Source organism: Podarcis tiliguerta, assembly GCF_965153285.1.
Source record: "Podarcis tiliguerta genome assembly, chromosome: 11".
Lineage (NCBI taxonomy): Eukaryota > Metazoa > Chordata > Lepidosauria > Squamata > Lacertidae > Podarcis > Podarcis tiliguerta.
Window position 1 is genome coordinate 28,219,696 of NC_139544.1, and position 16,103 is coordinate 28,235,798.

At 39.8% G+C, this 16,103-nt stretch overlaps 1 protein-coding gene across 7 annotated transcripts in view; it reads left to right on the forward strand.

Annotated features, from left to right (window-relative positions):
- Positions 1–16,103, forward strand: part of ARB2A (ARB2 cotranscriptional regulator A) — a 201,303-nt gene that overhangs the window by 136,770 nt on the left and 48,430 nt on the right. For 2 of the 7 annotated variants that reach the window (XM_083404191.1, XM_083404187.1), the window contains exon 11: positions 423–498. The exons of the other annotated variants lie outside the window; for them this stretch is intronic. In XM_083404191.1, coding sequence (XP_083260317.1) covers positions 423–454 — 32 coding nt within the window. In that variant the 3' untranslated portion in view covers positions 455–498. The remainder of the gene's footprint in view (positions 1–422; positions 499–16,103) is intronic. 7 annotated transcript variants of the gene reach the window in all.

Consider the following 16,103-nt stretch of genomic DNA (forward strand, 5'->3'; position numbering starts at 1 on the left):
GGACCATCAACCCCCTGCAATGAAGGAATCTCAACTAGATGATCCATGGCCAATGGCCATCCAAGTGCTGCTTAAAAAACCCAAAGGAAGGAGAGTCACTGCTTCAGGCCCTAAGGGAGAAAACAAGCTTGCTCCATCCTCCATGTGACAGCCCTTTACACTTTAGTTATTGAAAGGGCTGCATGGTGGGCTCATATCAGTGTTATGAGAGTGTAAGCAACACATTTCTCTCTCCCCTTTCTCCACACCATGCAGAATTGCAATGGTAACCAGAAGGCTGGAGTTTGCATTGCCGGGGGTTGGACTAGATGACCCTTGGGATCCCTTCCAACCCTGCCATACTATGATTATATCAAGCAACTAAAGGAATAAAAAGATGCTTTTGAAACATTTGGGAATCATAGGAACACTCTCTCCCCCAGTGGCTTGCAGCAAGAGCTTGCATCTTCCTTAGGAGAGAGCCAGGCCAGAACAAGGGGGGAAAGCCTCAGAGTTCAGGTAGGTGGAAATGCCAATTGAGTGTCCTGTACTATGGGAATGCTTCCTTCCCGTGTCCCCCACCCTCATGCGCCAGACTGGTGCTAGCATGGCTGGAAGCCAGGCGCCTGCTGATTCCTCCATTTTCTTTGCGGGGGGGGGGGAGCCTTTCCCCAACATATACTTTGTTCTAGCCAAATCCCTGGAGAGACATGATGACCCTCAGGTACTGGGGCAGAGGGAAGGAAGGGGTCCTTGTGAAACATGGTTGGGGAGTCTGTGGCTTCCAGCAAGTGCTTTTCAGAAGCATTGCTCCCTCCAATGGGAGGCTGAGCATAGCCATCACAGCTAGTTGCCTTTGATAGGCCTCTCCTCCATGCAATTGTCTAGCCCTCTTTGAAAACCATCCCATCCAAGATGCTCTTGTGGTGCAGGGGTCGGCAAGGTTTACCTCACCTGGGCCGGTTCACTCCCGCGGAGATCGATCCGTGGGGTGGATCGCGTCTGCGCAGACACGATTTCCAGTGCCGCACAAATGAGTCCCTGCTCCGCGCTGCGCCAGTTTAGCGCAGTGCGTGGGAACTCACTGAGTGGGTGGCTCGATTTGGGGGCAGCTTGTGGGCAGTTAAATGGGCTGCTTGTGGCCCATGGGCTGCAGGTTGCCGACCCCTGTTGTGGTGCATCTGATTCTCCTATGCTTCCTTGCTCCTGCAAGAAGATGACTATTGTGAGATCCTTTGGTTAACATCTATCTGGGCTGGGAAATATTAAAGAATCAGAGGACTGGTGCACTTCCCTTGAAGCACAACTGATCAAGGTAGGCAGATCTGTTAACATCTTGATAAAGATGCTCAAACGACAAAGGATGCTATTATACCATGCAAGCGTCTCAGGAAAAAGCTCCCAAGCTGATGGAGAAGAGAGCAGTTAAGTGGTCAGTGGGGCTCCAGGTTGCCATTTCTGGATCTCACCACAGCCCTTCCAAGTTGCCCAAGAAACTGTTGTCACAACAGTTTTTTCCTTGCAGCTCCTTCCCATGATCCCACATGGGGCCTTCTCAGACATATGCTGTGTCTTAAACAGCAGATCCCACCAAACCAAGTAATCGAGGACCCAGTCAGAAAAGGAGTGTGCGCAGTCATACCAGAAATAAGCCAAATAACTAAACAGGTACTAGAAGTCACCCCAGAACTGGCCCTACTGAACATCTTCCAAGATAACAATCCCCACTCATACTATAAAGAGCTCATAACCCACCAACGGCATATGATTCAATATGGCTAACTTAACCCGACAACCCCCCTCACCCACACACAAACAAATCCCACTGCAGCCAGCCAGAGACGATCAACCACACCCTAGACCACCACAACTTCTCTCACCACCAAGGAAACAGCAAGCAAATAGAGAACTTCCCCAAGTGACGCTGACAGAAAAACCCCAAGCATACATTAAATAAAAGAACTTAAGCTTTTCCGCCCCCGCCCCCCAAGACTGTTCCCTCTCCTCCTTTTACAGGCACATACAAACACACTCTTGAAAGCTGAACCGAAACCGGTTGGCACAGTATATTTGTTGCACTGCAGCAGATTCATGTATGGAAAAATGCTTTCAAATACATGTCAGTTTCAGTGGCTAGGGACAAATGATGAACCTGAGGAAAGAAGCAGTTTCTATAGGATGAAGAACTCCAGATAGCTACCAATTGATCTTTTGATTTAAAAGTTACATTGAAAGTTTAAATGTGTTTGTTTTATTTTGTGGATGTGACCTTTTTATTAGTAAAAAGTAATACAAGTTATTAAGATCCAGATATATTTGTATCGGGTTACATTCAAGGTCACCCTGGTTTCTCTTTAATTTGTTCAGGAAGAAAAGCAAGATATATCTAAGGAGAAAATACTGTCTTGCCACTTGGAAATTTGTAATTGTTATGATCTATTTTTTTTCTGAAACACAAAGCGTGTTCTAGCTTATGGAGAACTTTGGAATTTTACTTTATTTTTTATTTTCATTTGTTAAATGTAACTACAGATATGAGGAACATGAGTAGAAGTCAAAAGCAATTTAATTGAAATGAGTCAATATGATTTTTTGATTTTTTTTTTTTGTACAACACTGGCAATGTAGTTTCCTCTAGTAATTGAAGTCTCCACCTTTAAATAACTGGTTCAACTTAAATACCATTTAAAAAAATAATGAAGGAGCAACTATCAGTTGCAAAAGATTATCTTAGAAATGTGAACTATTGTAAACCTATGCAGTGGTGCATACCCAAATCTACAGGCAGCTTAAAACAACAGCTCTAAGAGGTTTAAATTGCTACATTAATTTCATTTAATGCTCTGTGTATGCCTTTGTGGATATGTGATCTGGCACTTTTCCTGATTTAGAAAATGTGTTCTGAGTCTGTGATGTGCATCTTGTGAAAGGTGAACTTAGCCGAGGGAAACTATATGCATGATGACTGCAGAGTTCTTTTCACTGTCCATTGATACTGCATTATGCTTATCCATATTTTGAACATGCATGCATATACTGTTTTTCTAGAAAAAGAGGTGCCAAAGCTCACCATGAACACCTCCATTGTTCTCTAATAACGGCAATGGTGCCCAGGTGCCGGAGCTGAGTCCCTGTGAGTTCCTATGGGGAAAAAGCCCTGTCTCTGCTCCCTTTTTCCTGGCACTGGGTGGGTGGGGCAGCACCATATTTGGGCAGCACAACCCATTTCCCTGCACTGGGCACTGAGCCAAGGGGGCACTGTCTGCCTGGCTTTGGGAAGGAGGTATAAGGGCTCTGACAGGGTCCAAGAGCCCTTCCACCTCCTTTTCAAAGCTGGAAAAGTGCCAACTAGAAGAAGAGTTTGGATTTGATATCCCACTTTATCAATACCCGAAGGAGTCTCAAAGCAGCTAACATTCTCCTTTCCCTTCCTTCCCCACAACAAACACTCTGTGAGGTGAGTGGGGCTGAGAGACTTCAGAGAAGTGTGACTAGCCCAAGGTTGCCTGGGCTTTGTGAAGGGGGCAGCGTTTTCATGCCTCCTTCCCAAAGCCACTACTGCCTCTACCCCAGGAGCCACTTCCTGTTCTCCACCCTGCCAGAGCCACCAAAAAAGTCTAGCAGGCCAAATGTGGCCCATGAGCTGCATGTTGGAGCATCCTGGTCTAAAGTCGGGAACACTCAGCGAAGGGCCTTAGCAGAGGATCTTAACTGACCTCCAGTTTAAATAAAAGCAACATTGATCCCAACCCATTATATTTTTGATAAAGAAATCAAGAATACAGATTTTGAATTGTGAATTGAAGTTAATCTGAAGATATGCAAAATTCAAAAACTATTGTGAGATGTAAAAAAAAAATCCACTAGAAAGATTCAAGAAGAAAATATAGCTTTATTATACATATATATAAAAGTCTGCTGAATAAGACCAAAAAAATAGCCACATTTTATATGAATTAGAATAGTGGGAGGAATTTGACTTTTTATGAAAAACCAGAAAGTGATATATATATGCAGTGAAGAGCATCATGTGATACCTTTACAAACATTAGTAATCATTTGATTTCTTTGTCTTATGACAACCAAGAAATCCAATAGTAAATTAACTTGATAACTAATATAAAATGATGAAAAATGATACTCTAAAGCTATCAAAATTAAATTATCAGTTTTATCTCATTAATATTTACTTGCAAACATTTTGATCAGAACAACCTGTAAACTTATTTGCTCCAATTTAATTCTGCACCACAGAGCCACATACAAGAAGTTATGTTGTCATGCAAAATTAGAGGTAACGTCACAAGTTGCCTTATCTCTTTGTTTTAATTATGTAAGTCTGCAATCAGATAGACACAAATAAGTTGCAGAAAAAGTGAGCCATGAGTAAAATATGGTACATCATAGATTAAAATGGCTATCATTTGCTTATTAGATAACACAAGAAGCCACAAAATCTCTCACTGCATTTGGATCTGTTTTAATGGCAGCACAAGACAGGACTGAATGGTTAGTACAATGGTACCTCGGGTTACATACGCTTCAGGTTACAGACTCCGCTAACCCAGAAATAGTGCTTCAGGTTAAGCACTTTGCTTCAGGATGAGAACAGAAATCGTGCTCCGGCTGCAGGAGGAGGCCCCATTAGCTAAAGTGGTGCTTCAGGTTAAGAACGGACCTCCGGAACGAATTAAGTTCTTAACCTGAGGTACCACTGTATTTAAATTACACACAGCCTTAATTGATATGGGCTGGGGAGACTTACTGAGATTCAAAAATGTATCAGGAGGAGATTGGAGGGAGGAAATAGAAGATCAAAACTGGATAGCACTCCAGAACAAACCCTTAGTAACTGTTAATAATGCTTCAAACCAAATAAGAGATTCAATGTTGAAACTTGCCCATAGATGGTATATAAGCCCAGTGCAATTGTCCAGCTGGTGAGGATATGCTGAGCAAGGTACTTATTACTGTATGTGGTGGTCCTGCCCTCTGGCTTGTGTAGTCTGGGATTTAATTTTTGATGAAATACAAAAGGTTATAAAGCAGCCCATGGACAGATACTGGTATGCAAAAGTCTAGTACCTGGCATTTATGGAAAAACTGACACACCAACTCTGAGTTTTGCAAGGTGTTTCAAAATTCGGCAACTTGTTTGTGGTCTGATGAATATGATTATATTTGATTGTCAGGAACAATCCCCCCAACTCTTTGTTTACTTGCTGATAACTTTGCAAGTGTTAAATGATTACTCAGTGTGGTTAATCAGCCAAAGATTTTATGACAAATTAATACCCCTAATATATTACTGCCGCGTTCAACAAGCAAAGGCACTGGGGCTCAAGTCAACTGAGCAGGCTGCTCAGATGCACTAACTTGCCCCTTCCACTGCCAAATTTGATTAAGAAATATTTAATGGTTTTTCTTTTCATTTGTATTCAAAGCTAGCAGTTTAGAGTGGAACGAATGACTTTCCTTTTAACAAACAGAACTCAGGCAGCTGAAGCTCAGTTGAAGTAAGCAGCCACAGTCCTACATAGCTACACAGGGAGAAGACTGCACATATCTAGGAATGCATTCAACATGATGCAGTTGATCGCCACATAAAATGAGAAAGTTAATTTTCTCTTTTAAAAACAACCTTCCTACTGAGCTGAGCTGAATGACTTTATCTTTGACTTTAGCCCCCAACTTGGGGTTATTTAGCATTGTGACTAATTTCATTGAGCAGTATTGCATTCATGCAAGGGCACTCACATAGAATAATTATCCCCCTTCTCATTGCACGCCCTGAAAAGCCTCTTCTGGGGAACAGGGAGTCTTCAGAAAAGGCCTGGGTTGTAGGGTGGGCACTGCAGTGAAATTGGTACTGCCACTCAAGCAAACTGCCTCCTCCTGTTTTGTGGCCTTCCCGGTCATTCCTACCATCTACCCCACACTCATTTCCTGTGGGTTCCATAACCCTCAGGAGAGGTTTTGGGGGGAGTCCAGGAGTGGAGGGCAGGGGTTTTTTTACACTATAGTGGATCTGATGTGTTAATATGATAGATAAACAAAAAGCTTCATATTCTCAAAGTAGATTAAAATGTTAGAAGTATCTGATTCTTCTAAATAAAGGGGAGAGTTCCTTAGTTGATTAAATTGCAAATGATCTTGTGCTCAAAAGAGATATTACCTGCCAAATTTGCCAAAAAAAATTAAAAATCAGAGTTTTTACATGAAGATTAATTTGTTCTGGTTTATGGATTTCCTGCAGTAAGTTACACAAAACTTTGATGTCTTTCCCATTGTTGTTGCTAGAAGTTTGCAAGGTCTGTGCTGTAAATTAGGGGTAAGTGCTTGTGACGTGCACATTGCAATTTGGCTGGAACAGTCACCACTTTTCTAATATTTTTCACTAGATGGCTTTAGAAAAAATGTCTGGCACCAGGATACTATTAGGCTGTAATTAGTGTAACTAACAACTAATATGAAAGAGCAGAATAGAGGTCACCATAAGACTTCAAAGGTCTTAACAGGTTAAGGTTGGAGGGCAATCTGTCTCCTTTCTTAATCTGTTGCCATATCTGGTGAGATTTGTTGAAATCTTCAGTGACCTCTAACCTTGAGGTGTTGCTCTCTCATAATTTACTGGTCACATGCCATGTTCTTTATTCCCGTCTGTTTAGATGAGCAGAGGACTTTGTGAATGGCAGCTTCATTTTAGAGTTCATGTACAAATGTGCACAGATTATCAGCCCTTCACCGCAGATAAAAGATTATGGCTTAACCACTTTAACATTTTTGTTCTGCCAATATTGGACAACAATAACAGTACTTTGCTACACTGTGCGGTTTGGTTTGTATATGACATTTAAAATGAAATATAGTAGAAACAGCAGTATATTATTAAGGATATTGAAACTGTGTTGTTTCATAGGCATTTCTGATACACTTAGCAACCTAATGCTGATGCTGCTTACCGGTATCTGCAGTAAAAAATGTTGTTGCTTTTAGATGTCTGCTATTTACAAATATTTGGTTTTTTGCAAGTCTTTTGCAACTTCTGTCAGTTTCACATATTTCTGTTTTTCTGTAATAGTTTGCCTTAAATGAAAGTTTAATCCAAGTGAAAAGCTAAGAAATTGGTTACTTATTGTTTCTCTTTATATGACATTTCTCCTTACGATTTTTCTTGAGACTAGGGACCGCCTACCACCTTTTTAAGTCTGTATGCGTAGCAATGGACTTTCTGGATGTGTTTGAACACCAATGGCCTATTGCCTGAAGGATTTGCAAAGTTAATACACAACCAGCCAAACCAAGACTTGCTTTTAATTACAGTTTAAATTTTAAAGGCTGTTTAAAAGAGTATGAGAATGAAAGAACAGAAAGCAGTCTGAGACCAGATTTGAAGATCTCTACTGGAAAAAAAATCATATAAGGATTTTTCAAGCAGTGACACTAAGAATAGAATTTGGAAAAATCTTTTCTTTCAAGACTATCTTGTGATTAACTAGGGGAGTACTACATCAAAGCTGTACTGACTTCAAAGCTCAGAACCACTTACAGCTTCCAGCTATTACTAAAATCTACCACTTCACCCTGCCAACGACTCATCTTAGTAGCTTCACTAAGTTATACCCATCTACTTGCTATCCTCTGTTTAGGGGGGGTGGAATACAGATACATTCTGAATTAAATATTTCAAAGCAGTATCATAGCCTCTAAATAAGGCATGCAAGCAACAGCAGAAATATTTTTTTAAACATTAAAAATGAGGTCAAATTATTGTGGCCTACACATTTGCAGTTTCATCTGTCTGCTCTAATGAAGTTTCTTGTGATAAGTCTCAGGACAGCATTCCCCTGCAAGTTAGCCCTCAAATGACATGATCAATTTGCTTCTGATAGATGCTGTCTTTATTAAAGAAATTACTGGAGAACTTGTACTTAACCACAAAGTCCTTCACAGTAATTCTTGAGGAAGGTGGTTAAAACTGTTGGTAATTTAATAAAAGGATCAAACATTGCTGCGCTTCAGTATTGTTCTTATCTAAGCATTCTTTAGAAACAGAACATTTGAAAAATTGTTCCATAGAATGATTTCTGCTAACTTTTCACAGTACCTTTTCACAAAAATGTAGAAATATGCACCTCTGTACCAGTCTTGTAGTGCAGTTGGTCACAGATAATCAGTTGTTGCTGTATTTTTTCTTTATTAACTGGAAAAATTGAGGAGGAGAACCTTATGTACCTTATTGAATAGAGCTCAACTAATCGTCTGATTTACGCAATTTAATTGAGCTATAAATTAAAGTTAAATAATTTACATACTTCATACCTTAATGAAGGGGATCTTTTGAGAAACCTGAAGAAATGCTGTCTGCTGGTTTTAGATATAAGCAAGAAGGAAAAACCAGCTTTAATTTATTTTTCATCAGATTTAGCACAGGGCGGATGACGTTGACATCTGTGTGACCTGCATAAGAGCAGGCCTTTCAAAGGTGCCAGAGTTTTGCCTATGAGCAGGCTGGCTTATTAATCTAAAATTAAAATTTGTTGTTTAACTACACTGACTAATTTATTCAGGTTTTTGGTCTTAATATTTTATATTTCTTGTATTAACACACTACTTTGTGTGCAATAGTGTAGGAGCAGGTTTTATCCCCTTTACAGTAATGAGACAGTTAAAATGTACTGAAATAGTAATTTACTGTGGTGTTAATATTATTCAGCATTTAAAAGTGTTACATTATTATTTTCTGATTGGGACAGTTTCTGCCTAGTCTTGTTGAAGTGGTACATTAATCTTGAAATAAAATTTGTCTTGTAAATTATATATTAATAAAAAGTTAGGAAGAAGTGAGATTCTTTGAGCGTGTTTTATAGAACAGTTTATATGTTCAGCAGAGATCTGTGACATGCTCTCTGGAGCTGTGCCATTAATCCATTTACAGCCATTCATTGCAATGAAGAGAAATTACTAGCGAAATAAGTGATCATATGTTAAGGGGAATGCCTTTGCTTCACTTGTACTCCCTTTTTTACTTTGCAAATGCAGCTGGCACTCTAGCAAATGTTTAAGCCAGTCCTTTTATTAAAATTGAAAGAATGTGGCAACAGTCAGCAATTTTGAGGCTCTTGGCCGGAGTCCAACCAGCTAGTTGTTTGGCCACACTTAGTTCCACATCGCTGAGTTTAGAAGGCAGAAGTGGCCCAGTTCTGCGCTGACCTATTGGTCATGACCACTCCTACCTCATTCGGAGGGTTTTACATCCTAATCTTCTGACACACATAATGGAGGTCTGAAGCAATAAATGAAGATCTAAAGTACAGAAACTTGCTGGCTGTTAACTAACTGTTTCAGATGAATGATCTATAATAGGAGTAGATGAATGAATATAATACATTCAGCTGAAAAAGATTGTCTCTTAACAATTCATGTGTAAGGGGGAGAATGCCCAGGAACTTACTGGTAGATCTAAAATTTGTATGCCACATGTATATTCTGTCTAAAGAGCCCGCTTGCTTCTTTTAAAAAATTAAAGAAAAAAGCTTCCAGGCTAGCTTATTATGCAATCACACTGTCAATGTGTTTTAAATAATTTGTTGTTATACAATCACATGGCATATCATTTTTGAATTTATATATTGCCTTTCATTGTTGAGTTTTTTCTTAATATAAACTATCTTCCTACATCAAATTGTACATACTACAATCAGCAGAATCATTCAAGGCTCATCAAAAAAACAGAGGAAAATAATGTTTTCTGATGTTTTGTCAAACTTTGAATATTTTTAAATTGTCTTTCACAGAAGTATGATCTGTAGCTCTGGCAGGACAGGTTAACCATATGCAAATTTGCTTAGTATTACTATATTAGTAGCAATCATCAGGCTGCATAATTTCCTTATGAGTTAAATGGACAGTATTTTCTTTATTTCTAATAAATATAGCAATGAAGTGCTTGTATTATTTGTGTTTGCTGTGTTTGCATCATGTTTGTGTTTATTGGTTTTCTGTTACTTCTGTGCAGGCTTTAGCCATATATATGCTGAAGTTAAAACTGAATATATAAAAATGAAAAAAGTGGAAGCTGCCAATATTTGTTCTGGGATTTCTGCATAATATAAATGTTATTTTATTTAATCTTTAAAAAATATATTTGTGCATACTTGATGTTCAAAGATTAAGGAAACAATGACTACCTTTAAAAGTAGTTTGGATATAGCACCATGGGCAATGTTCTTCTGATATGGAGCTCTCCTCAGTACATTATTAAACATCCTTAAATGTATCCTTTTTTACCATTTGTTTTATTTGACTTCAAAGAACATAGCCCCATTTTAGAGACTGAGACCTAACTATCGCAAGTGGGTTAGCTGCATTTTCTTAGAAATGCTAATGGATTATCTTGGTTAGCTATTGGATAGTGAAGAAGCCATGATTTTACACTTACACTATACAAGAGCATCAAGAAATCATTGCTGTTTTAAGGTCCATTCCTGTGGCTTCTTTTTTAAAAAAGTGAGGGAATACATCAGGGCTGGGGAACCTGTGGTAATCCAACTGATGATGGGCTACAACTCTAATCATCCATTGGCCATGATGGAGGCCACAGATTCCTAATCCCTGAGATAGGGCATATTGGCAAATATACTCAAGATGCATCGGCAGTACACAGGAACACTCTTCCAGGCTGGCAGGTGAATATGCCAGTTAAAATATTTAGGATCAAATGCCACGGTTTTTTGTTAGAGTTCGAATGACAAGCTGCTGTTGTGTAAAAATGAAACATTTCTAGTTGTCTTGGGTCATTCATGCTGCATTATTTATGAAAATCTTTTAAGATCCCACTCCTATCTTGAAAATAGTTTATTAAACTAATCTTAAAAAAATATTTGCAATAAGATAAGCTCTGACTTCCAATGATAAAGGTCAAAGTAGAGAAGAAAGTGCCACTGGTTTGTGTTAGGTGACACTGTGCCCTCCCTGTCTAATTTGATTACACAGAGCCACCAAAGCTCTAGGCAAAGCTGATTTTAGTTATAAGCAGCTTCTTAACCTTTTGAGAACTAACATAAACACTACCTACCAGTGGCTAATTATGTTGCTCTGTTCCATGCAGCAAAGTACAAAGGTAAAAATGTGGAACTAGGGTAATGCATGTTGTGACAAAATATAGCAAGCTTACTCCAGCATATCAAATAACTTTTCTTTCTATCTGCATTTATTGTTTTATTTCCAGAGAGATACCATTTACATTCATGTAGAAAATTTAAGGAGGAATTCAAAATGATACAGACTTATGGTGGTGGTCAAAAGTCAAGTAATTTTTACTATTTCTTAAAACATTAGATATGTGATATGTGTGCAGAAGAGCCATAAGTGATAGGTCTTTTCCAGAAGCACTTCTCAACTTGGTATAAACTTGGGGATGACTCATAGTTCAGTCAGGGTACATTTGTATGTACTATGTCCCACGTTCAATCTCCAGCATTTCTGGTCACAGTGGTTACCTATTTGTTCCTGTATATGGACTGCTAATACTAGTCTTTAAAGCCCTGTACAGTTTGGGATGAAGTGATTTAAAGGACAGCCTTTGCCACTAATGGGAGTTGACATCTAAATCATATGGAGGATATCAGGTTTGTGAAGGGTGGCATGTACCCTTATGAGCAAGAATAGACCTTAATATCAGCCTCAGAGACTCTGCTCCCTGACCTTCCACTAAGGTGGATTCAGGGACAGGGCTGTTTTGTGGCAGCCCCCAACACATGGAATTCCTCTTCCTAACAACTCTATTTGGACTCTGCTCTTGTGCTTTTTAACTAGACCTTAAAGACATTTTTATCCTACCAAGCTCTTTATTGCTGATTCAGTACATGTGATTTTATCAGATGCTGTTTTAATTGCACTTGTTCAGGGCAGAAGAAAAAATAATAAAATAAGGAGGAGAAAAGAATAAGAATAGGTATTATTTTTCTGAGAATCAGCATGGTTTCTGCAAAGGAAAATCCTGCCCCACCTGTTGTTTTGAATTATTTGAGTGACATATAGATAGTAGTAGTCAAGTAGAGGTTATATTCATAGGTGCTCCAAAAGCTTTAGACAAGGTGTGAAGAACCTCGGCCTTGGAGACTACTATGGCTCTCCACCTGTCAGGCTTCAGGGAATCTGCTTCCTCCCCCTCCCTTTGGCAGTAGATAAGCAGAACAAAGGAAATGAGTCTTCTTACCAGTTAGAAACTTTAATGATCACAGTGAGAGAACAAAGAATCCATTTCTTAGCAATGGCAGGCGATGCTCCCAATTAAGCATTCCACCCACTTCCTCCCTAGTCACCCACGTCACTACTGCGTCTTGTAACCTGAGCTTGTAACCACTGTGCTTTCTGTGCTGCCACCTTACCAGCTGTTCTTGACATTGGGCTGAGCGGATGGATGCTTTCCAGAGACAGTGAATCTGTTAATTCTCTCTCTCCCAGTGCTTCCTCTCCTAGCTGTTCCCCATCCAATATTTCCCAGCTTCTGCCTTCTGAACTATGTCCCTCTGCAAACCACTGTTCCAAATCAGTACTGTCCTGATGCTCCTGGGAAGATTCAGGATTCTGATCAGGAGCAGGGGGAGAGGGAGGCTCCCACCATTCCTCCTCAGTGCAGCCCTCCTCAGTACGGTTTCTGACACCATCTTGGTTTCCAGCCAGCTTCACACCCTCCTTGAGTGCTTTTGCCTTGCTTGAATGTGTCCTTGTGAATTCTGGGAATGCCTCTTTCTTGATTGGATGGAAGATAGAGAAGGGTGTGTGCGTATGTATAAACTAGCCTACGGTCCAAGGGTAAAATTTAGTTGTTTCCCCTGCCCACTTTTGTCTCTGGCTATGACCATCACTAGCATGTAGAAAGTCGCCCAAGAGGAAATGCAGCACATCATGTTAAGCCATAGTTTAACACCATTGTAAACAAGCAAGAATGAGACACAGCAAGCTTCCTCATTTGATAACGGCTCTTGGGGTGTTGTAGTTAATTCTGACTATGGTTAGTTTAAACAAAAAAGCTTCAGTAACTGTGGTTTGAAGCTGGCTTGTGTTTAAATATTAACTGCACTTTGCCAGTCTGGACAAATCATGTGGGAAGTGGTGAAGGAAGGAAATACAAGAGCTAGAGGCTTGTTGTTTGATCTTCTTGCAGTCCATGGGACTCTCAAGAGTCTCCTCCAGACCATAATTCAAAAGCATGAATTCTTCGGCGATCAGCCTTCTTGATGGTCCAGCTCTCACTTTCATACATCACTACTGGGAAAACCATGGCTTTAACTATACGGACCTTTGTTGGCAAGGTGATGTCTCTGCTTTTTAAGATGCTGTCTAGGTTTGCCATCGCCTTTCTCCGAAGGAGAAGGCGTCTTTTAATTTCGTGACTGCTGTCACCATCTGCAGTGATCAGGGAGCCCAAGAAAGTAAAATCTCTCACTGCCTCCATTTCTTCCCCTTCTATTTGCCAGGAGGTGATGGGACCAGTGGCCATGATCTTCGTTTTTTTGATGTTGAGCTTCAGACCATATTTTGCGCTCTCCTCTTTCACCCTCATTAAAAGGTTCTTTAATTCTTCCTCACTTTCTGCCATCAAGGTTGTGTAATCTGCATATCTGAGGTTGTTGATATTTCTTCCGGCGTTCTTAATTCCGGCTTGGGATTCATCCAGCCCAGCCTTTCGCATGATGAATTCTGCATATAAGTTGAATAAGCAGGGAGACAATATACAGCCTTGCCGTACTCCTTTCCCAATTTTGAACCAATCAGTTGTTCCATATCCAGTTTTAACTGTAGCTTCTTGTCCCACATGGAGATTTCTCAGGAGACAGATGAGGTGATCAGGCACTCCCATTTCTTTAAGGACTTGCCATAGTTTGCTGTGGTCGACATAGTCAAAGGCTTTTGCATAGTCAATGAAGCAGAAGTAGATGTCTTTCTGGAACTCTCTAGCTTTCTCCATAATCCAGCGCTAGAGGCTTAGTGTGAGTCTTTTCTGCTTTTTCATGTCATGCTGACATACAAATGTGGCCAAAGTCTTCCATCAACATCTGCTGAGGAAAACAGATAACATGAGGAAGGCTCCTTGTATGAGTAACTAACTTTATTAAAAGAAACAGTAATGCAGAAGATAGGAAGAGACAACAATGCTGGAAAATCTTCACACATTTTTTTTAAGGATGACTGGTAAACCAAATCAGATTTTATGTGGCAGCCATGCATAGCAGTTTCCCAAACACCTTTTATTATATAATGTAGCATAAGGAGGCTACTAATTTCACCAAAGGAGTAGATTCTTGCCTTGTAGGCTGTTTTCCAAACCCAATAAACCTTCTTAAGCTTTTTCCATCTCTGTAGGAAAAGACTGTATATCTGAATCATTTCTCCCCTGTGTGAAATAGCTGTTTTAGTAAGACAATTTTGATTGGAAAAGCAGTTGATAGGGGGAAGTTGAAACATCTGTTCCCCTACCACTGCTCCTTGTATCAAATCCATGACCTCCTGAGGATGCTTTTTAATTTTCTAACTAGGGAAATAGTGCAAGTTTCTACCATGTAAAGTCTAGTTTGACTATTTTGACAACACCATCTATGTGCCATGTTCAAAAGAAAAAGCATAAATAGAAAAATTGTCTCACCAGTTGTCTCACAGTTGAGGGATTCTCTTTCTGTGGAGATTTGCAAAAGTCAAAGCCAGAGTGTATTCCAAAAGTATTGTAATACTTTTTTATTTGGGCTGTGTTCTGGTCGTAAGCCTTAAGCTAGCTGCAGTTAAAGAATTTGTCGTTTCTGTATCTATTTAAATTACTTTTTGTATTCTTACATATTACTACTCAAAGTACTATAACTGTCTCAGGCCTTCAGGACAGAGTGTCCTACAAATGTAAATAAACTAAGAAAAAACAAACCAGAGGTTCTAAAGATATAGCAGCCCTGCTCAAATATATTAATTTCCAGGACAATTATGACATAATGCAACATGAATTTGAGACTTGTATTTGGAGTTCTACTCAAATAAGACTTTAGTCACTGTTAAATTCCCTTACTGCAGAGGATAGCTTTTCGTGACACAGGCAGTAGTACTGAGGATGCAAAAACTCAATTGTTTTAAGAGGTTCCTATTCCTACTTCTGTTTATCTCTCCTAATATCATCAGGGCTTCTGTATTGTTGATCACAGCACTGTCGTGTGTGGCTAACCGCAGGCAGCAGCAGATGCTCTTCATTCCCTTTTTGGCTGGAAGCCCTTCCTCTCAGCTCTATGTAGTTGTGGAAGTACTCACTGCTGCTGAGAGACATCACATGACACAAATGGAAAACAGCACCAGTGGGAACTTTCAAGTGCTTCTGACCTAGGATAGATGGTTGGAAGCTGGATGAAGGGAAACATAAGAGAGTCTGTGTGCAGGAAATGGGGCAAAAGAAGTGATATTTCAGATAAAAACAAGAGGAGGGAAGCACTGGAAGAGATGTGAAAGATATTTCATTTTCTTATACTAATGTGGAAAAAACCAGGAGAAAGATAGATGGGAAACTAAAATTAGTCCTAAGAATAAAACTGGATTTCAAAATTTCTAGAAAAAATATACAAAGTGTTGCATTGATTTTGTTACATGTTCTAAAGCAAGATAGTAGTTTTCCAGGGTGAATATGTATTCTGTTCTTAAACCTGTTTATTTAGAAGTGGGAATCACAATACACATGATGTTAAATTTGCATTTGCCAGAGTGGACTGGAGAACATTCAGTGAACAGGTTGACTCCTCCCACTTGTTAAATAAATAAAATAGAAAAGCAGTCATCCATGATGAGGGTGGTCTCAAAGACACAATGACAAGGGACCGGGAGGCCACATTGCACAAGGATGTCAAGACTTTTTCAACCCAAAGGGTGCATTACCTCTCAGCAACATTTTGGGGGGCCCCTTTCCAGTAATAGGTGAGGCCAAAGGCAAAGTTGGGGTAGCAATGAATATTGTTTGTCCTCCATTCAGACAAGCAAAGATGCAACGTATGAGAGTTCAATAACACATTCTAGCCAGGCAGATACTTGAGGAGCCCAGCAGGGACAGAGAGGGTTGTGGCCCAGGGAGAGGCCCAAGGGCCTGATAAAGA